We start from the raw sequence: 22,733 nt of genomic DNA, 5'->3' as shown, positions 1-22,733 counted from the left end.
AATACCACTGCTGCCATCTATTAATTAATGGAGAACGACTCCAGTAGTTATCGTTTCTAATTTACGGTAACAGATAGCAGCACATATTCGCTTCTGGTTTTTTTTTTTTTTCTTAAATACTGTATAACTAAAAAATGGAGTCAAAGTCGTTCTGATCTCCATATCAAAATGAAATCAACTCACTTTTGACCGCAATTACGGAAATGAATGCTTGTATTGTTCTTGTCGGTGGAATTCCAGGCTCGGGCAAATCCGAGTTGGTCAAATACATTTCGGAGCACGTAAATCCACTTTTCAATTATTCGTCTGTACATGGTGGCGGCGCCACTGACTTCAATGATGAGAGGCACGAAAAGATCCCAGTTGTGAAAAAAATAATTTTCGATGAGATATGCTCCATCGAGGATCAAATAGAAATGGTGAGCATTTTTCCTTAATCTTATTCTTCGTAAAGCCGGGTTTTCCTAGGAATATGTTCTTTGCGCAGTGTGAACCGAATTCAACTATTTCGCGCCGGAAGAAACGTGTACATGATTACGCTACGCGTTTGTGTGTTCCTAGCGTGGCGCATCAGATCAGGACGTCTATATTATATAGCATATGTTCTTGACATCAGCTACTCTGCCGTCTGCATGCTCCGGTTTGAAGGGAAGGGAAAGAAAACACACACGAGTGAAGAGAATATCCGCAAAACGCGCTTCACACGCCGCATTTGACTCCTCCAGAAGCAGTCGGGCGTGATTGGCCGACGTAAAGCGCTGTCGTGAGGCGTATTGCGCTCTGTAGGAAGACAGTCGTGCTGCTTTTCTTATTGGTGAGTGGACGACGTGTCGGGCTGGGCGAATCACGTTTCGCGCAGCACAGGAAACCTGCTCCTAGGAAAACCCGACTTAAGAGTATAGAGTCCGTGAGCCGAATCCATACCTTTGTCCTCTATAAATGATTTATCGATTTGAACGCAAAGTAAACATAAGTTGTACATGCTCGACCCATGCCTCCCCCCCCCCCCCCAGAGTCATCTGATGTAGTCCGTCACCTTTACACTAATTTTATAGAAGTAAACACAGCGGCTCATTTCCAGATCACTTAACTAAACCGAGGTGCAGGAAGACAAATAATTAAGTGACCAGCATCATATTTACAGATCAATTAAATGGCCCTCGGTACATTTTCATATCAAGTGACCCACAGTGCTGTACAGATCACTTAAATGGCCCGCAGCACACTTCCCGATCATTCAAGCAACCTGAAATGCATTTATAGATCACTTAATCAATCCACAGTGATGTTCAAAAATCATTCAATTATATGATGTATATATATACAATTATATGCCCATGATATGTTTTTGGATTGATGAACTGGCCCCCACTCCTGGAGTTTGAGCACACTTGACATAAATCGTCTCTTACAAAATTAATTTAATTGAAAAGAAGTTTCGTTCTCACATTTGAGTCGATTAAAACTTTAGACTGAGTGATTAAAGGTAATTTTGTCACCACTTTACATTTTTTTGAAGTTAAGATCCTGAAATATTAGCGAGTGGTTGATCAGGGGTAATATATTTGTCACAGAGCACGACCTTGTTTAGTGTGCTGTAGATCAAAGATTTGCAGTGTAGTAATTTTTTACCGTTTTCTAACTTTGAGTTATCAATGCGAGAGCCTGTATCTCTGCAGAGAGAAGTCAGACCTTCAACACAACTTACTTGCAACACGAGAATTCAGAGGGGAGGGGGGCACTACCTTCTTAGTCGGAGATAGACGTGAAGGTCTAGGGGGTAACATAATAAAATGATATCAGTTCATATATACATTAGCTCAGTCAGTGTGATTTGTTCTCGATCAGTCGCAATCGGTTGAGAAATATTGTTCCGGAAAACCAAAGAATCTTAACCGATCACTACAAAAATGATGTGTATATGGGAATAACCAAAGCTGTGGGTGAAGCGAACATAATTAAAATCATTTCGCGCTTCTACAGGAATCAAGGTACATTTACGTAATTTTGCTGAATGAGAAATCTTGCTGAAGTATCACAAGTAACAAAATTTGTGATTACATAAATATGAGTATTTAGCTATAAAATTTGCATCAAAATGAACCCCCCCCACTGTTTATTATGCACGCAAAAAACCTTATCCAGCTCAATTATATATACTTGATCGCAATATATTGCGATTGCAAATAATAGTAATATAAACCCAAGGAAAGGGGATGTCTCCATTCATAACAGCATTAAGAACATATAGTTGAACCGTGATTTGACAAATCAGATACAACCAATATTTTTATTTGTAAAACCAAAGAACATCATTATATCAGGGTTCAGATTAACATGAAATTTGCTAAATGTACTTGTTATATGGAGGTCCAACTGCATTTCAATATTTTCTTCCCTGTGGCATTTTTAGGTGAAAAAAATGAATGGATGGAGACAGTTCAGAATACAGCTCTTGGAAGCCGCGGAAAGGTATATATGTGATGTTTGCAACATAGAATGCCAGCTGCAAGGCCCGCTAAGCCTCCGTAGTCAAGAAATTCTTGAGAAGATCAAAACGTGTAACTATCATGAAAATGATGACCGCAGTGTCCCCAGCGATGTGATATTCTTAATAGAAGATAATTTTTATTATGTGAGCATGCGGCACGAGTGGTTTCAAATTTCCAGGAGAGGTATTAATATATATATATATATACACACACACAGGATGCACAGCAAAATGGGAGTTATAGCATTTTACTGGCAAACCGTTGATCCTAGAGGTATTCTTCCACTTAGAAAAAAGTTTCCAAATAACGTGTAATAGTTAGATATGTCATTCATGTTTCAAGGCGGTTGTTAGTTATTGAAATAAAAAAATTGACTTTTTGTACGTACGTCCTAAGCTCAAGAACTCAGTTACAGATTTTTGCTTTGTCTCCCCTGATGCCAACAAAAAAAAATTTTTTTTGTTTGTAAGTGCAATACTCTCTGAGATATTCGTATTCAAAAATCTGAGAAAAGTTGGGGAAAAACAGCTTAAATTAAGACAGTGCTTCTTTCCCTCATTTACAATGCTCTTTCCAACTTTTCTAAGATTTTTGAATTTGAATATCTCAGTGAATTGCACTTAGAAACATGGATTTTTTTGGCATCAGGAGCGACAGGGCAACAACTTTGTAATTGGGTTTCTGGGTACATAGGGACTGTTTAAAAAGTTAATTTTTTTATTTTAATAACTATATAACCCCCTTGAAACATGAATGATGTATCTCAGTATTATACCTTTTCTAATCGGAAGTATGCCTCTAGGATCAGTAGAATGCCCTACCCCACAGTTTTCTATGCATCCTGTATATACTTTTGAATGTAACGAATACGTGAATTTCTAAAATTGTTGGTTGAAAACTTCTTTAACAGTTTTACCTTTTTCTTCTTCTTTCCTTTAACCAATCAAATGAGGAATTCATACTTTGTGGAAAAAAAATTCTGAACTTTAAAAAAAATCTGACAGAAATCTAGATAAGTAACACACATTGGTGTTATCGTAGCTTAATTTTGAATCGAAAAAATCAGTGTAAACAAATCATTCATATGTATCCATATTAACGTGTTTATTTTCCACGTTCCTGTTTTTCCATTGAAGGTGAAATGGTCAAATTTGCATAAAGAACAATTAATGTGGGAGAACATGAACTCTCTAGACTAGGGGGGTGCACAATCTTTTCGGTCTGTGAGCCAGATATATAATATTTCTGCCTCTCGAGGGCCTGAAACTTGTATATACAGATAGACATGACCACCCAGCGAGACCATCTTGGGATAACTTGTCCTCTTCCCAAAGAGTACAGTCTCAGAGAGTGCTTGTATACAGGGTGATTCCCTCAAAGCAATATATGCTGAAATCTGTGATGTACTACAGAACAATGTCGCAGAACAATCTCAGGAAGTATTTTAAGAAAATAGTTTTTTTTTTGCATGAAAAACACTATAGATGAATTTTTACTGTAGAATATTTTCATTCAGCTGAGGGCTCGTTGCAGAAAAATGCAAAACGTTTTGCTTTGGGGGGGGGGGGGAAGGGCGATTCTTAATTCATGGGACAAACTTGTGTGTTGATATAAGACACCTAAAAACAACCATTTTTGGTCATAGAATGCTTGGTTGAATTGCAATAGCAAAGGCATTAGAGGTGCTTTTAGAGAGAGCACGCTAGCACTTCACCAAAAGCAAATACAGTAAAACCTGTCTAAGACGAGCACTGTATGAGATGGAAACCTGTTTAAAACTTGATCAAAATGTAGTCTGTTCAATGATTAGTGCTTTGATTTGCACCTTTTTAAAATGTAAATCTGTCTAAAACGGAATATTATTTGTGGTTCCCTAGCAATGCGTTTCAGACGTGTATATGCCTTTACAACGATTTGTCACTTCTTTAATCCTCTTAGTATATGTACAATAGTTTATGCCTATATAACGGTTTGCCACATTTTCGATCCTCCCAGTAACGAGGCTTTTTGAATAGACGTCATAATCATCATCAGCATCGCTTTGAGAGTCGGGAAAAGGGTGATCATACAAATCAGTGTTAAAATTGCCAATTTTACTGTAGAAATGCGGAAATTTGGTGGGGTTTCCTATCATATCAATAATTTTAGAAACTGTATTGAATTCTCAATTTTTGAAGTATTGAGTTCGCTTAGAGATGAGATACGAAGCCCAGGAGATTAAATATGGAGTAATTAGCCGGACCTACTTTTTTGAACTGGATATTCATGCAATAACATTGATTTTCAACTTTTTATTTATATCTTCTCAAGTATGAAAATTGATGTCTCCCTATTGTCTCTTGATATTAAACTGCATAAATTCACGTGGGTTAAGGTATTTTAAAATTAATTATGGACCCATAAAGTACATCGAAAAAATTCCACAGCTTTAATCAAGCATTTTTGAAAGCTGAAACAGGCAGATGGTTAACTTGAAGTTCGTGGGGAAGGGGGGGGGGGTGGGGGGGGGGTCGAAATACTTGGCTTCCGTTAGAAAATGAAAAAAAAAAAATTCATTTTTACGTTTCTCTAAATCTAGATTTGTTTATTTCATGATTCGCGCAGCAAGTCACCATATTGGTTAACTTAGACACGGTTTGTATGTCTCTCAAAGAAAGTGGGAGATATCACGTGATCCAAACAGCCTCATTGAAGAAAACCCGGGCAGTGCCGGGTATTATAGCTAGTCTTTCATAAAAATGTACCGTTATTTCCCAAATTTTCAACAGTCATTTACATTTTTATTCTTTATTGAAATTAAGTATTAAAATTAATAAAATTATTTTTCCAACTCTATAAATTATATGATAATTATGACTTTAAATTTGTATTTTCATTTTATTTTTTGGTCATTTCACATATTTGCTACGTTAACAGTTTTTCCATAGAATTCATTCAAATCTATATCATTTTAGTGCAATGGTGCTTCATTTTCTGCCTTTGGTGGCAATTTTGCTTTACTTTAGCATTATTTTTGGTGACAATTGACGATTTTGCTGTGTTTTTATCAAAGAAATATGGTCAGCCTACATTTATGACACATTCATTAATATATTAATTCAATAGTTTAAAATATTTTGAAGCATAATCTTATGCACAGTGTCTTGCAGCCAGATTTTACGAATCTTCTTAAGCACAGAAATACCTCAGGTGTGCGTGACCATATGTCCTGTTTCAAACATTGTCTCGAAACTCACTATTGTTGCTTCACTCATTTTTGCCCCAGTGGAAAAAAATTTGGGGGGGGGGGGGGAATATAGTTGAGGGGGAAAATCTCCACAATTTTTTTTTTTCAAGCACTTACAATCACTTGAAAACGGTTATTTTTTTTTTTTACGACTGCAATGATTTTTCAATGACTTTTAAAGACTTCATAATGACCTTTTTTTTCAAGGACTGTTGCTCCTTTCAAATTTTGGTCATCCCTTTCTTTATTCCATGGTTTACTGATCTTTTCCAGAATATAACATACAGCCAACATTGAAAAAAAATTACAATCAACAAAATCTAAACTTTTTTTCTTATGACTCAGAGCAATAAGTAAGAAATGGTGTTTTCTTCTCCAGTTCTACACATTAGCTTTTGTCTTTCCATGGGCATCTGGGGTTTTATTGGTTCTTGGATGATGCCATTAACACCTGCCAAGAGCAGATGCAAATGCCACTACTCAGGAAATATGAAAGTTTGTGAGTGGTAGTCAGTACTGTAATTAGGCAGGCACCACAGGTGCACCCGCACAGGAAGTAGGGGGCCATTCTGGGCTCAAGAATTGGTCAGAATGGGCCTAAATTCAAATACTTGCACAAGGCCCAGGAACTGCTAGTTACGGCCCTGATGGTAGTCTACACAGACAGAATGTTTAAAAGCTGGAGTGATGAAATCCCAGTCACTTGTCTGGTAAAACGTGCTGGAGATTTGCCACTCTAATGTTATTGTTTGCTTATTTTAAAATATCCATGTAGCTTTGCAACAGTTTTACTCTGTCCAACTAAGGCCCATACGCTTGTTCAACTCACTCCAGGGAAAAAGACTGGTTGCCTTATGGATGCAAACATTGGTGAAGAAGTAAAGAATAAAGTCACACTAACTCTTTTCGTGAAGAGGACTGAAACAAACATAAGAAAGCAACAGATAGAGGCCTCTACTCCACCACTTGCAGAGGCTACGGACATGTTAGAAAAATAACGCTGTTGAAGTTCGAAAACACATCTTTTATTCTCTAAATCAGCTCAAAGATGTGCAATATGTAAGAGCATCCAAAAGAAAAATTACAAATGTTCAAATATGTTCATTGAAAATCACACAATATTAAAGTTTGAAAGCAAGAAAATTAAACCAACATGGCTAATTTGCACAACTTAAAGAAATGTGAGTGATACAGAATTTAAGTGTATGTGTGCATTGAAGAAAACAACAGTTCTGTATCTTAGAACGAAAGTGATTTTATGAGAATAGTTTCCTTTATCAATCAACTTTGGTTTAATTCTTTTGTTTTGAACTTATTTCTGAAAATTTATCTAATTTTAAAATATCTTTTTAATCTAAAGGTTTCTAAACTCTTCATAACCAAAATTTTAAAACACCTCATCATGACCTTGAGAATATTCTCAAACTAAAAGTTGCCATTGGGGGTGATTATATCAAAAATTGTTTTGTTGTAGGCAATGAAAACTGATTTATACTTCACAATATAAACAAAATTAGCAAAAAAATTTAAATTTAAAAGAAAAATGAATATTCTCGATTATTCTCCAATTTTTACATCCAGGAGCTGAAAGGAAATATTCTCCGAGAATATTTTCACCTCACATCTCTACTCAAGCTAGATATCAGATTACTGCTATTGAGCATGAAGAGTCCGAAACTATGGCGACCCATTTCAGTAGCCCAATAAGCTGGGACATGGCATATCAATTTTTTTAGTTGCCATGGTGATCTGGTGTCGGGGATTTGTTAAGCCCTGGTATACAGCAATATAAAAACCACGAGTTGTTTTGTTTTCCAAGCTCATGGACCCCTGTAATCATTCCAAGGATGCTCAAGGGGTTTGTGAACCCCCCCATTTAAGAACCCCTGTCTTAGAATATCCATTAGATCAGGGGTGCGTAATGTCTAAAAAATGGGACAGATGCAAAGTTCAATCTTGGAAAACGTGTTTATAAAAAAATTATCAATCCACATAACATGGTAGATATGTGACCATTAAAGTGTATAATTCAGTTAAAATGTAAACTAACTAGTTAGAATGTAAAATATTCTACAATTTATAAGCTGGAATAAGTGTGTGTTATTTTACACTTTAACTAGTTATTCTATGAAATAACTGAATTATACACTTTTAAAAGGGTTTTGTAATTGTACCTCAGATAGTTAATTGGCGAAAAGGATTCATTTCTGTGTGTTGAGAATAAAAATAAAATTTGTCTTTTTTTTGACAGATGGGTTAGGATTTTGCCAAATCATCATGACGTGCCCTCTTGAACTTGCTTGTCAAAGGAACAAGGATCGGGATCAACCTATACCAGAGCATAAGATCAAACTGATGTATTCATGTACAGAATATCCAGATGCAGAGAAGAATAAATGGGAAAAATTCAGCTTGATGTTTGACAGCAGCGAGCCTCTCAGTCACAACTCTGTGTGTGTACAGGCTTCAAGTTTTTTTTTTTAAAATAAAGTCATTTGTTATATGTTTGTTTTATAGGTTATATGCAAATAATATCATTCATTTATATAGACAAGGCCAGTGGTTCTCAGGCGCAGTGGTGAGATGCTCATCTTCTACTATGAAGGTTACTGTCAAGGTCCATGGGTTCGTTAGCCAAAGAACATTAGAATCAAGTTTTTGACCTACCGAGCCTGGGGTGATCACTGATTGATGGCACCTTCATTTCGCACCCAACTGCAATGGTTCGAAATTGCCGTATGGCGATATGTGACTGGGGTTTACAGTAAAGTTGCTAACAATATTGATGAGTGGCTGTTTTGTTCTTTGAAGTGGTCATTTTTTAGACAATTTTGGCAGCTGTGGATGAATGTTGTCATATGAAGGGAGCCGTAGGTGGGAAAAGATTGAGAACCACAGGAGTAGGGCCTATGTGTGTTACTAAATACGTAAGAATGTTAACATCGTTTCCTAGCCCCAAGACTGACGACTTACAAACTGCCTAAGATGGCTATGGGGTGGGGGGGAAGACTGTGCATGTGTTGTGTTTTATGAAGTGTATGTAGTGGTGTAGAAAGTTCTAAAGTCCGGCAGTGTCATATATTGAAATGTTGAATAACTGTTGCTCTTGAAGCATCCAGAATCTATCCTAGCCAAGGAAGCACCCATTTCGTGTATGTGTTGCTAGCTACTCTATGAAAAATTTATATGCAGGGGTGCCAAAATGTGATTGCAGGGTTTCCAGCAAAATTTGCTTGATAATTTTCCTGACCACTCCCTGGAAGAAAGAAATATAATTCATAATCTTAATCTTCCAAATTTTGAATTTTCATTTGTCAAGTTTGCTTCTTTCCCTTCACAAAACTTTTCTTTGACTTTTGCCAAACGTTTTAGTTTCCCATGACCAATTTTCATATCCTTGACTTTCCGGGTTGCTGGGAACCCTGGATTGGATTATTTTCATCCTTTTTGAGAGATGAGAATTACCTAAACTGTTTATTTTAATGGAGTCCAGAAAAAAAAAATTTCTTCCTTTCCAACAAAAGACCAGAAACTTGTTCCATCACTGCACGCGTGCTCACAAATGATTTCAAGGCTAGGTTTGTACTTGGGTCTGCAAACCTTCAGACCTTATTTCTCACAACAGTGCTTTGAAATAGGAGGAAAATCAGCTTGAGCAAATTTTCATCATGCTGTTTTATAACAGCTAACGACATCAGACATCAGTGGTTGTTGCTTTTCTTTTGCAACTGTTTCTTCAGAGATGATTTTCAATGCAATTTTTGTGTGTGTGTGTATTCAATGTTAAATAGATTTTTACCTCTTCAATTAATTTTCTGATAAAATCTGTCAATCTTTGGTAAAATAAAAAAATTTTGAGTTGAAATTATTTTTCTGTCTTAAATTATTGGGATTGTGCGAATATGCAATATGGCCACCAGATTTAAAAAGTTCAACACATTTTGTTTTCCAATTCAATTCGTTAAGTTGGTTCAGTTCTTCATAATTTAGTTCACATTGTCTGATGCAATATAAATAATCACATTTTTATCTATATTGTTTTAAAATAAATGTGTAGAAACGTTTTCTATTTGAACAATGTTTTTTTCCTTTTCTTCAGGCTTTGTGTGATTGAACTTATGAAAACGGCTATGACACAGCCTGCTGAATTAGTGGTGAACGAGAAAAAGGTATCCATTTTGAATTCATTCTGATTCAGAATTTTTTTTGTCACATATTACTTCACCTATATTAAGTGGGCATCTGTCTGAATGGCCAGTTTTGTGAAGACAAAGTGGAGGGTGACACCTCTTCGAGAGGTTTCACTGTTATCTTATTTCCAGACTTATCATTACCATTGATTTATTAAACAAATGCACTAATATCTGATAATATTATGTGATGCATTCAAACTTCTAATATTTGTAGCTGGAAGCTCAGATAATATGTTCTAAGAGTGTGCTACATCAAGCTGATAAGATCTTGAGGAAATTAACCGGTGAACTCATCAAGGAGTTAAAAGGCAAGTATTATTAATTATATGCTAATTCTAACTATTATTTCTCTCCTTCATGTTATAGTTTCAATTATACAGGGTGGATAGCTAACTCCTCTTGCCCCAAATTGCTGGCAAACTGTTGAAGGCATAATTCCAATTATAAAAAGTATTGAAATGGTGTGTAGTACTCCTATGTCATTCATTATGCAAGAGGTTGTGTAGTTATAAAAAAAAGCTAACTTTTTAACGAACGCTTCTTTCCCAACTTTTCTCTGTGTTTTGAATTCAAATATCTCAGCAAATATTAAAAACATGGAACTTTTTTTGTTGGCCTACTCAGACAGGGCAACTTTCTCTAATTGGGTTCTACATGACATTATTTGGATACTTTTTCTAATTAGAGGTATGCCTCTAGCATCAATGGTTCATCAGTAATTTTCGACAAGGGGAGTTAGCTATGCATCCTACTTATAGTTCTATATTATATACATAAATGCATCTAATGTTGTTTCATAACATATCACAATTTATGCATTAAATATCAGTTGAATTAATTTAAAAAATAATTAACAGCAACATCATATACATATCATTAATGAAGTGGATTAAAGAAATATAATAATCAATCATATTAAATTTCTATTACTATTACACTGCACATGCGCCTCCTAAACATGTAGAACACATGTCAACAACACGTATATAAGCCACCAACTTATTTCTTGTTTTGTAATGTGTCATCCCATCCATATCACATGGAAGCTCTAAATATCACTCCAGTACAAATATGCGCAAGCACAACTTGGACCCACCTTAAGGTGGCTACAAGCGTAACTGCAAGCTTGACATGCATGTACGTTCAATATTTTTGTCTAAACATGCTTGAGCATCTGTAGGAAAATTTTGTGCAAGCAATTTCATTGTACAAGCAGGTTGAAGATTGAATGGAATTTGATTATGTATGCTTGTATAAGCGAAACTGAAACTGTGTACTATGCAGGTACACGTGTCTGTCTTAACGCTTCAGTAAGCAGTGCTTGGTGATGGTAGTTTTGTTGTCGTTATTATTCTGTATACATGGACAAAGGCAGCCAAAGTGAGTGCATCATTGCCTGAGCTCGACATATTCTAAGTACAAACTAACTCTTGTGCAAGCATACTTTTACTGTGGGGTGGTGAAAGGGAAAATATGCATGCTTGTCGTGGTTGTAGTTGCATTGTGTAGCCACCTTTAACCCTGAAACTGGTACAAATACTTGGAAATATACCTTTCTGAATACAAAAGCTTGACAAAAAAAAAAAAAAAAATTAAGTGCCAGTTAAAATTTCTTAGGGGGCCAAGCATGGTTTTTTTCTCATTAAAAACCATCCTAAATATTTTTTTTTTCAACTTCCTGAAACGTAATGACCCTTTTTCATGTTGGAAGACACACTGTCAAAAAATCAGAAAATTTGGCATCATCCTTGAACTCAAATTTAGCTATCACACATAGGTGCCAATACAGATATTCTAGTTGCTGTAGCGGCATGGAATTTGTCAAGTCCTGTTACATGAAAAAGAAAAAATAATTCCTTTGATTGACAAGAAATTAATAAGTAATTTGCTAACAGTTTAAGAGTTAACATACAAGCACTAACAATAGCTGAAGGGATAGATCTAGATAGATAGAAAAAATCTTTTCCCTTTTTATTAATTGTGAAAGACATGAAAAATCTATCATTACTATTATGTTCTATCATTACCTTAGTATGTTACTTATGTTAGTTTGAACTTTTCCTTTTTTAGTCTGCATCTGGACCTTGGTTGGATAACTCTGGATATCTTTTCTGAATTATTATTATCTTTTCTGTTTATAGTAACTTGAGTAAAAATTTTCCGTAAAAGCATAACATCTAATAAACTAACTTGCATATTTAGTATATTGACATTTTAATAATTTCTTAAAATTTTTTCCAGGACGAAATGGGTGTGTATTGGCAGAACCATTGATAAATAATATAGTCAAAACGCGACAAAATCTTTACAATGAACTGAAGCAAGGTATTCTGAAACTTCCATCGGACATCATAGAGGACATAAAGTCTTCTGGTATTTATTTTAAAGAAAATCATGCGAGTCTGGAGCAGGCTTTATGTTTACTATATAAGGAGAAGTGCAATTTATGACATAGGTAACACATTTGAAGCATAGGTATTTAAAAAAAGAATCTCATCTCTATCAGAATATGTTATGTTTTATGCGATGGAACAAACAAATAGCTTTATTTACTGTACTTTCAAAAAATAAAAAAATTGCATTCAACATGTGTATACTTATGCAATAACTAAAAAATTAGTACAGTAGAACCTCATCATAACGGACTAATAGGGGCTGAAGGTTGTCCAATTCGATGAAAGTCTGGTGGTTTATAACAAGTAATTCTTGTAGGAAAGAGGTGTGCATCAATAAAAGTACAGTAGTTAGCTGTAAAAAGGTGTTTATTATACATCAAATAAAAAAACAGCCATAAACATAGGTTGAATAGAAAAAGATGTGTATTAATTAGTGAGTGCATTATTAAAGTGTGCATTAATCATAATTTTTCTAGCTGGTGAGTGGTATGAGTCATGCAGGGCATCTATGTTTACACACACACACAAAAAAAAAAACGAAAAAAAAAACACACACACTTAGGATCTATGTTTAATTACTTGCTTGAAGATGATTTTTAAATGAGGTAATATTTTTAAACACTTTCTTAAATGTTTAAAACAAGTTTTAAGCTCTTCAGATGAAAATAAGCGTCTTTTGTGTATTATTATTACAACTTTTTAAACTGGATTTTATAAGTGAAGTCTGTTATAACAAGGTTCTACTGTAACTACCTTTTTTAAAACTTTGAGATTTAAGGGAAGAAAAATGGCACAAATTTCTTTGTCGGTTTGAAGGTACCGTATTCACTTGAATCTAATGCATCTTTATTTCTGTGCTCTCAAACTGCATATTTCTTATTAATTCAGGATGATTCAGAAAGAATAATCTGATTTCAAAATAATTTTATTTGAAGTTAATAGTACAGAATGATAAACAATAAAAAGGGAAAATGTATTTTTTACAAATATTCAATATGATTTCCTTTAGTTACACGTATAATGTCAAGGTGATATGAAAATTCTTGCAAAAATCTTCTAATGGAAGTCAGATGCTAAAATTGTCTGCCTCTATAGCCTTTTGCATGTAGAGGCAGAATTTTAGTCAATTTAACTAATCGCTGGGCTCCAGTCTTTAGTAATTTACACACTTTGGGCAACATATTTGTTTCTTTAACTCATGCCAAACAGTATGCAGAGGAACAAACATAATGCAAATTACCAACTAGATAACAGAAAGGTTTCTAACGAGAGGCCATTTTATTTTCTCACCAAAAAAAAAGAGCTTCACACACTATTATCATCGATTGTTCATAATCTAAAATTTGGACATTTTTCCTTTATATTCATATCATACTGTGGTTTTTATTAAAAAAAATTATAATTTTGAAATCAGATGATTTGTTCTGAATCACTTTGTATTGTCAGCGATTCTAATGTACACCAGAATAACAGAATTGATTTTTGAGAGAAAAGGTGTGTTTTAGATTTGAGTAAGTGTTTCTAAATTCCAGATTTTGAGAAATTTTAATGTTTTAATTGCACAGAGAAAGATTTTCTTTCAAATTCTAGACAGATAATTTTGCTTTGCTAATTTTTTTTATAACTTCTATTGAAATCTTTTAACAGAAAATGTTCCTGATTGAGAACAGGCTTGTCATTTCAACTTTTTCTGGTGGGAGGGTTGCAAAGAACATATATACTCAATATATGTATATATTTCACCTTGTTTGCCCATTTATATTCTATTTTTAAAGCCGGAGGCCCAACCCTGGCACCCCAAATGTTAGGCCTGATTGAGAACATTGGTTTCATTAATTAGAAAAGAATATTTTTTTTACATAAAAGCACTTGATTTTCTTTCTCCCTGAAGGTACGAGATTCCGAACTTAATTTACAAAACAAAAATTTCATTCATTTCAACACTTATGCGATAAATTTAATTCTTTAAAATTACTCATTTTTGAGGAAGAATAAAATGAAATTTTTTATTTTTAATGTTTCTATGGACAAGTCAAGAAAACATACTAGAATGTTTTGGTTGATATTTCTAAACTAAAGGGTTAGAAAAGAAAAAAAAAGGGAAAAAATGAAGAAAATAAATCCAAATCTTAATTTGGCCAGTAAAACGTTATATGTGTACAAAGGTATGAAAAACGAGCAATAAAATCAGAGATTCAAGAGCTTTTCTTACAAAATACAAAAACACACAGAGACATTTATTATGATTAAAAAAACAAGTTTAAAAAAATGCATGAGTAAAAATTTTTCTTTGGAACATTAAAAAAAAGGATCCCTAACTTCATTTTGTTCTCCTTTGTCTCTGCAGGAAGCTGATAAAATAGTTTTAAATCGTCAGATCTTTCTTTCACCTTCAGCTGTTAATAAGAAGCCACTTTGCATATTCCACTTTATCGTAAGATGAATATTTAGTCTGTTGAACTTGAAGTTCTTGGCACATTTTACTTTGAACTCTATTACAGAAATCTTCGAGGGATTCTTCCGCTTTTCTTTCAATGGGCGGCAAGTACCTAAAAATTAATTGAATAATAAAATAAATTAAAAGATAACAAGCCCCACTGTAGTGAAATAATAGTGTTGAAAATAAAATACGAATCGTCCCGGCCCTCAGGCTGGAGCCCTGTCAGTCCCCCTCACTTGTGGGGGGGGGGGGCGCATGTGCTGAAGTAGACACTTCACAGCCTCCCCTAACTTTACCAAATGGCTCTCAGGTGGAGGCAGTAGAGAGAGAGATATGATTTTTCTCAGTCCAATGCATCAAGGAAGGAGATTTGATGGATCAAGAAAATAGAGAGCTTGTCTGTATCCTAAGTGAACCAGGGTTAGATTCCTGGTTAGATTTCCCTTTTTCTGAGTTAACTTCGGCATAGTACAGTAGAACATCAATTATCCGTATGTGGATTAACTGTGATACAAAAATTTAAATTTCAAAATTTCATGTTCAGCAGCTCTTCCCTATCCATGTTGGTTTTTTTCATTGGCTATGTTAGATTTTGTGAAAGTTTTTGTGATGAAAACAAACATTTCCATTTCGTAGAACTGGATTTCTTCATTCTTTTATAGAACTGTTCCTCACCTATTCTCAGAGCTAAACTCCCAAGTCAATCTGTTGGAACGACAGCCCTCCTCCATATGCACACATAAGAACTAAACATTGTCCTGGGGTGATTGGGCTCTTGAAGATTTACAGCCAAATACAAGAAATGCTGGGAAGTTAATAGAAATGTATTGTTTTTTCGCAACTGAAAAATAAGGCACAAGAATGGTGTAATTTCAGATGCAGTCACGTGACCCCGTCTCATTGGCTGGACCAGAGCTATTCCTTGTTTGAGTCATTCCCATGTTATAAATTGCACTATGAGAATGGCTGACGGGAAAAAGGATAAGTGTTTTTTGGTTATCTGTGATCACCTTCCCCCAACATTAGCCCAGATATAATTAAGGTTCTTCGTATTTCTGCCATCAATGAAACCCAGTATATTAGCAGTATAGCTATCATTAAGTAAGTGTAATTTTTTAATCAGGTAAATTATACAAATAATAATTTTTTAACTTCCGCAGTTTAGCCACATTTTTCGATTATCCGTGTTCACTTTTCCTACCATTAGCGTAGATAATCGAAAGGTTTTACTGTATTCGGGAAAAGTCTCCTCCTTTGATTTATTGGGCTGAGGAAAAACCCATATCATTCCCTCTAATGTATGATTCTATATTCTGATTATGAGCTTGCAGTACTTTTACTCATGAATAATGACCAGAGAAAATGAATCTGTCTTATGATTGAAAATGTAATTAGTGTGCTGTCGTTGTAATAATTCTGTGCAAGCGAGACATTGAATGATAGAGAAGGAGATCCCAAGAAAAAATGTGTCTAAAAATCGTTTTAAGCAGAAATGCTAACATATCAACCAATGTATAGATTCATTTGGTTTGACATCGATTGAAAAGCAGTTAAATTAATTAAAGCATCATTCAGTTCAAGAATTTAAAAAAGCCATTCTTGTTTTTTTAAAAAACTTACTTCAACACATATACTGTGTACGGCACAAAAAGGAACCAAAACATGTCTGACCACCATCTGCTTCCTAAGATTGACTAAGAAAGAAAATCATTGCATCAACTGAAATCCTAAATATTTATAATTATTATATATAATTTTGTGACATGATGAAAAAAGATTGGATGTGTTACAGTGAATGCGATAAATCAGTCATTATGCATAATTGCCAATTGTCTTGGTGAGTTTGATAAATTCATCACTTTTACCGTGATTATGCACAATACTCAAGCAGCATCATTCATAAATTTGATAAATGCTAAAAAAAATTATCAATTTTAACAGTGATTATGTATAGCACCTGATTAATTTATAAATATTTGAAATTTATAATTTTTACCAGTGATTATGCGTAATATCCTATCTTCAACCTTTCTGAACTCAAGGACTAGTAAAATTTTTGAAACAATTCTCAGGACTACTCGTGTCCCGAATTATGGGACATTCCTGAATTTTTGGTTGTTCGGACTTTTTTTTTATACGTTTGTCTTGTTTTTTCTCAACAATTCTTATTTGAATCTGCAATAAGTTATTTACTAAAACTGTGAAAAAACAGTATTTTTGTAACTTATAAGCTATTTAATAATAAATATGGCTGTAAATATTCATCTCACATATTTCAATGGTGACTGGGCATGTGAATTTTTTTAGATTTGTTCAATCCTGTCAACCTAGTCATTTCAATGGTTTTTTCCCCCATAAGATACATTTTTTTTTTACTGTGTAGCAGCCTTTAATTTCCCCACCCTTCAGCAATTTTAGCAAATTTGTCCTAAACTGGATTTCTTGGATATATATAATTAGTGATATCCCATATTTAGGATCACAATTTATTTAATTTTTCTCAATGAGGTATAATGGACCTAAGTATGAAGGTGTAATTTTTATTTGAATCCATGTTGATATTACTGATATGAATTATAACAATTGAATAATTTTTAATTAAATTATTGTCTGCTTTGCGGACTACCTATGCTATCGTCACAGACCAGAGGTGGTCTGCGAACCACAGATTGAGAAACACTGACCTAATGTTGTAATTGGTGAATTCAATAAATATGAAAAAAAAACAAAACCCCCAAATGAGTGTGTTGAGTACCTGACTGTAAAATTGGTTGAATAGGAGTTTGTTATATTGGGGTCTGATTGTAATGCGTAAAAACTTATAAAATTTTATTATATCAAAGCGTGATTGTAAAATTTGTTAAATGAGAGATCATTATATCAGGGTACAATCCTTAAATTTGTAAAATAGGAAGTTCTTATATTAAGGTCCGGATTTCATAATTTGCCAAGGTAGGAGTTATTTCAGGGAATGTTCAAACATTTGTTAAATCAGAGTTCATTACATCCGGTTCAGACTCTAGCTCACAGTCATGTAAATAACAAATCCTATCATTGCAATGAGACCGATTTATAACATTTACCAATTTGAAATGGTGATTATGTATAATATATAACTAGCAAATGTGATGAATTTAGTATAATTTACACTTTATTAACAATGCTTGAGTATTATGCATAATCACTGGTAAAAGTGATATAAACTTGGGGAAATTTATCAAACTTACCAGAACGGTTGGTGATTATGTATAATTACCAGATTTATCACAGTTACCATGTGCAACAGATACAGCAAAACCTGATAGCAGGTGAACCACCTTTCTGAGTGAAAAAAATTTTGTCTGACATTAAGCCATTTTTCAGAGAACCAAAATTTTTCTGGTCAACTTAGACAGGTTAGCAATAGCCTAAGTTGACAAGAAAATATTTGCACTGTAGATGGACAACTTCCACAGGTTTTACTGTATCTGTGCTTCTTGTACCACTTTCCTCAGTTTTGATTTTTAATATTTATTGAAACGAAATTAGTCTCACAGAAATTGTTACTTACTGGTGATATTCTGATTAATGGTGAGTGTCTGATGCTGATCAAGATCTGATATAAATAGAAAAAATATATATATAGAATCCGAAATAACATGCAAGAATTACTTCAGAAAAAAATATGTAAAATAAATAAGAATATGTGTTAATATATCTACTGGTTGAACAGGCTGATTCAATGCAAATGACCAAGACCCAAACTTGAGCATGCCAACTTTTCCATTCGTTGTTGCTCCTTCAGGAAATGAAAGAATTCTTGAGCCTGTATCTAGAGAGAACCAGTGTTTTTCATGTTATTTCTCAATACATTCTCCACCCACAAAATATATGATGCATTTCACAGCTGAAGAAGTGACAATGTTCGAAACCAAGAGATGAAATTATGACACTTCTTACAATTTTAGATGTAAAAGCATGAAATGTACAGTGAAACCTGTTAAGACAGACATTGTATGGGACTTAAACCTGTTTAAAATGGAATCAAAATAGTCTGTCTAATGACTAGTGCTTCGATTTGCACTTTTATAAATCAGAAATCTGTCTAAAATGGAATACGTGTGTAAAATGGATTACTTGACTTTCCGTACAGGTTTCACTGTATTATTATCAAAGCCACAAGCATGCTCTAAGTTGATGCAAGATTATGAATGCTTTGTGAAATTATGTAAGGCAAATTCCCAACACACAATCTTGCATGTTGAGAGGCTGACTATCTTGCTTAATGAATTTAAATTGATGGTCTTCCTCACGGACTGGTGCCAGTCCGCAAAACATTTTGCCCAATTCATATAAGTCACTGCATAATTTTCTATCTCTTCCATTTTTCTATTTTTTGCTGTTCTGCAAATTATTTCTCGTTTATATTTTTGCAGATGATTTGTCCCATTCATTAATATTTTGTCAGTCTGCAAAAATTATTTCTCCTTTCTATTTTTTTACTGATTTGTTAATTATTTCTCTTGTTTACCATGTTTATCATTTAGCTAGTCTGCAAATTAATTTTTCCCATTTCCACCGGCCTGCAATTATAAAAATATTGAAGGACACTGGTTCCGATTATATTTTCTTGACAATGACATATTAAGAGAAATCAAGTGTATTTGAAACCATTAAAGAAAAGATTTGAAATAACTGTAAAATTACCTTTTATGAAATTATTTACGTTGTCTATCAAAATCTGTCGTCCCTCCAAGACGCCAAAATTAACATAGCCCAATATCCAGTTGAGTACAAATGGCAAATCCCACACACTTGGCTGAAACATGAAAACATTGTGCAAAATAAGACACATGTATCATTGAGATGTGTTGTAATAAAATTTTACGACTGTTTTTCAGCAATTGATTCAAACTGATAATTGTTTGACACCTTCATGACAACATACAGCGAGTCGAATTACCACCATTCAACAATGGAAATTGACAATGTATGGATATTGTTTTTTTTTAACCCCTTCTCTCAGAAATACGAGAGGGATTAAGAATCGGGAACTACCGCAATATATATATATAAAATTTTAGGGGTTAAGCAATTTTTTCCCTGACAAAATCTGTAAATTAGTGTATTTTTTGGCTTGTCCAGGACTTAGGGACTCTCCATTTGCATGCTAGCATAATTTATAATAAAATTTTATACTGCCTTTCGACTTCAATTAAGTTACCATACATAAAAAATATTAAGCAATGATTCCAATTTTTAATTGCCATGGCGCCAAGGATTTGTCCAGTCCTAATATATATATATTTTTTTTTTTAGTAAACATATTAATTACAATTTTTGTAATTATATGGAGACTTGAGTAAAGAAGAAAAGCTAAAAATCCATGAAACGTGTTTCATAGAGGAAAAAACTCCAGCTGAAGAGAACTGGTGGGACGTAATAAAATTTCTAGTCTTGTCTCTCATTTTACATGATTAATTTGTTCCGCAAAATAATCACATAAGAGAAAATCATGTAAAGTTAGTTGAATTTAACATGGGAAAAATAGGGGGTTGGGTCTCTCTTCAGAAAGATTAACATAAAACCCAACAGCTGACAAGCAGCAATTTTTCATCTCCTTATAAAAACTTTAGTAGAAAAGCCAGAGAATTCCGTACATTTCTCGCTAATAATAAAAATTCTGGTTTCACTGGAACCATTTTTTTTTTCGATTAAAATTCTCACAGCACTGTCAATGTGTTACAAACGCTGTTCATCAATGAGATCTGGTGAGTTGTATCTGAGAATTTCTCTCATATTATGTTTACCTTCAAGAAAAGTCATCTTGTCTGCACCAGGGGAGACACAATGACTTGTCTTTCCGAGTTCACCTCAGCATAATATGCAGAAAATATCTGTTCCCTTGATATCTTGAGATAAAAAGTGTGTATCTCTCTATGTTATCTTCAGTTTGCAAGCCAATTTTCAGGATTAAACCCCAAGTCAAATTTTGCAATTCCTAAAATCAACTTTTAAAAATCGTGTTATAGCAAAATCACATAAAGCAAGAGATTTTTGTGTAAATGTTTTTTTTTTTAAATAAGATTAAATATATACTAAGTGTCCAGATACAAAAGAATGAAATTTACTTCTGCTTTACTAATCAAGGCATGGAGTTCATTACAAGGTTTGACTGTCTACGTTATTTGAGGCAGTGCAATGTATTCAAAGCAGATTTTCCGGTTTATTCATGTGATGTGGAAATGCTCCGTGGGTGGCTTAAGTGATCTGGAATCTGTGTCTTGGATTACTTTAGTGATCTGAAAATGTGCCGCGGGTAAGTTCAGCAATTTACACAGCGAGCGACTGGTCTGGAACTGTGTCCGGGGTTACTCAAAGGGGTCTGTAAATATGTTGCAAATCACTTAAGTGATCTAGAAATGTGCCATGGGCAACTTTTAACTTTAGTGATGTGCAACTACACTGCAGGCAACTCAGATGCTCCAGAACTGTGCCACAGATTACTTAAGTGATCTGTAAATATGCTACAGGTCGATTGAGTGATCTGTAAATGTGCTGTGGGTCTGTTAATTGATCTTAAAGTGTGCCGCGGGTTAGTCAAGTGACCCATGAATATGCTGCAGGTCTCTTAAGCAGGGCTACCTTAAGAACACCATGGGGCCTCCAGGCCAAGGGATTTTTCTGAGGCCCAACCAAGCAAATTTACATGCATACTCCTAGAATATATTTTAGCCATATCTTATTTTTGTGAGACTTCTCTTCTCTTGAGGTGCCCGGGTGGGCCCGTGTGTTAATACGGCACCGTCCTTAAGTGATCAGGAAAAAAATATGCCACTTAGTTCATTTTTACAAAATTAGGTTTGAGGTTGTGGGCCACATTTCACCTGCGGGCCATGGTTTGAGCATGTATGGGTTAGCATGAGTGCTTGCGGGTTAAGCACTTACTTTTGACACTTAAAAACGATGGCTTGAATAGGCCTATGTGATATAAAAGTGACGAACACAAGATTTTGGGTCTTACCACTATGCATTTCTTCACCAAATTGATTGCCAGGTGATCAAAATTTGTCACGTGGTTTGCTATCAAAACTTTGCTATCATTTCTGAAGTTTTCTTTGTTTTCTTGTACGACCACAAAGCCCAGAACCGCACACATTATCCGTAGAACTATGCTGATTTATGGGAGAGGAAAAGCAATATTTTATTAATGAATACAAAAAAATCTGTATCAACATAAATTTACGCATGTAATTTGTGTTTGTGATCATTTCTGACTACTCGCATCAACTCTAGTTCACTAACCTTTGTAAAATAGGGACCTTACACAGCAGCATATTCGTCAGAAAGGCATGTATTCCAATAAAAAAACGGACAATGACAATCGAGAGTCCAAGTGGGAAATAGAAAAATAAAGGAATGACGTGGAAGCCCCTCGGCAACCTGGAAAGGAATGAAAGTTCTTGACCACATGAAAAAAAAAACAATCATGAAAGTTAATCATTACATACTTCCGCATTAAGAATTTTTCAATTATATATGAATGTTACTGCATTTGCATCCATTTAAATAAAAGTGTACGAACGATTCCAATAGTTGGACCTTTGACCGAGCCAATTAGTACCCTCCTCTTCCCTAACAGCTGATTCTAGCCGCTCATCTGAGCATTCAAATTCTTGAATATCTGAGTTTGATTCCTAGTGCAAGAGGAGGATCTCCAGTATGCATTTAACTAATTCAATGGATTTTTGTAATTATGATATTTAAGAATTTTCCAGAATCTGTGATTCAAATTTCCAGGTGTGTCTGCTAATGGGGGGAATATGGCTTCACTCATTCATTATAATAATACGTTACTTCATTTTCAATCTCAATCCCATACGTGTGGTCTTGGACAGGGCTGGACAAATACCAGGTCACCATAGATGTCAGCATGATACCTGAGAAGATAAGAGTTTCTTGCCTGAAATGTGTCACTAGCACAGTTCCGAACAGTGATTGCACCAA

The 22,733-nt window shown here is 34.4% G+C and overlaps 2 protein-coding genes across 2 annotated transcripts in view; one reads left to right on the top strand and one right to left on the bottom strand.

Moving 5' to 3' along the window:
• Positions 1-128: 128 nt before the first annotated feature.
• LOC149076842 (L-seryl-tRNA(Sec) kinase-like) lies at positions 129-12,497 on the top strand. Its single transcript, XM_089244555.1, has 6 exons — positions 129-419; positions 2,414-2,675; positions 7,970-8,171; positions 9,818-9,887; positions 10,126-10,219; positions 12,153-12,497. Exons 1-6 carry the CDS (start codon positions 204-206, stop codon positions 12,359-12,361), a joined length of 1,053 nt encoding a protein of 350 aa, XP_089100681.1. The 5' UTR covers positions 129-203; the 3' UTR covers positions 12,362-12,497.
• Positions 12,433-22,733, bottom strand: part of LOC149076841 (lipid droplet-regulating VLDL assembly factor AUP1 homolog) — a 28,432-nt gene continuing 18,131 nt past the window's right edge. The window contains exons 7-13 of the mRNA XM_089244554.1: positions 22,032-22,169; positions 21,751-21,901; positions 19,434-19,545; positions 18,449-18,558; positions 18,298-18,342; positions 16,368-16,441; positions 12,433-14,856 (exon numbers count right to left, since the gene is read on the bottom strand). Of these exons, the coding sequence (XP_089100680.1) occupies positions 14,700-14,856; positions 16,368-16,441; positions 18,298-18,342; positions 18,449-18,558; positions 19,434-19,545; positions 21,751-21,901; positions 22,032-22,169 (787 nt within the window). The 3' untranslated portion in view covers positions 12,433-14,699. The remainder of the gene's footprint in view (positions 14,857-16,367; positions 16,442-18,297; positions 18,343-18,448; positions 18,559-19,433; positions 19,546-21,750; positions 21,902-22,031; positions 22,170-22,733) is intronic.

This window comes from Pholcus phalangioides, unplaced genomic scaffold (assembly GCF_987345545.1).
Source record: "Pholcus phalangioides strain wild (caught in Gottingen) unplaced genomic scaffold, Ppha-v1.0 ptg000015l_1, whole genome shotgun sequence".
NCBI classification, from domain to species: Eukaryota; Metazoa; Arthropoda; class Arachnida; order Araneae; family Pholcidae; genus Pholcus; species Pholcus phalangioides.
This window is presented reverse-complemented; position numbering and strand designations above follow the sequence as displayed.

Coding starts and splice junctions, on each gene's coding strand:
- LOC149076842 (XM_089244555.1), top strand. CDS start 204: ATGAATGCTTGTATTGTTCTTGTCGGTGGAATTCCAGGCTCGGGCAAA. Junction 9,888..10,125: donor TAGTGGTGAACGAGAAAAAG/GTATCCATTTTG, acceptor TAATATTTGTAG/CTGGAAGCTCAGATAATATG. Junction 10,220..12,152: donor ACTCATCAAGGAGTTAAAAG/GCAAGTATTATT, acceptor AATTTTTTCCAG/GACGAAATGGGTGTGTATTG.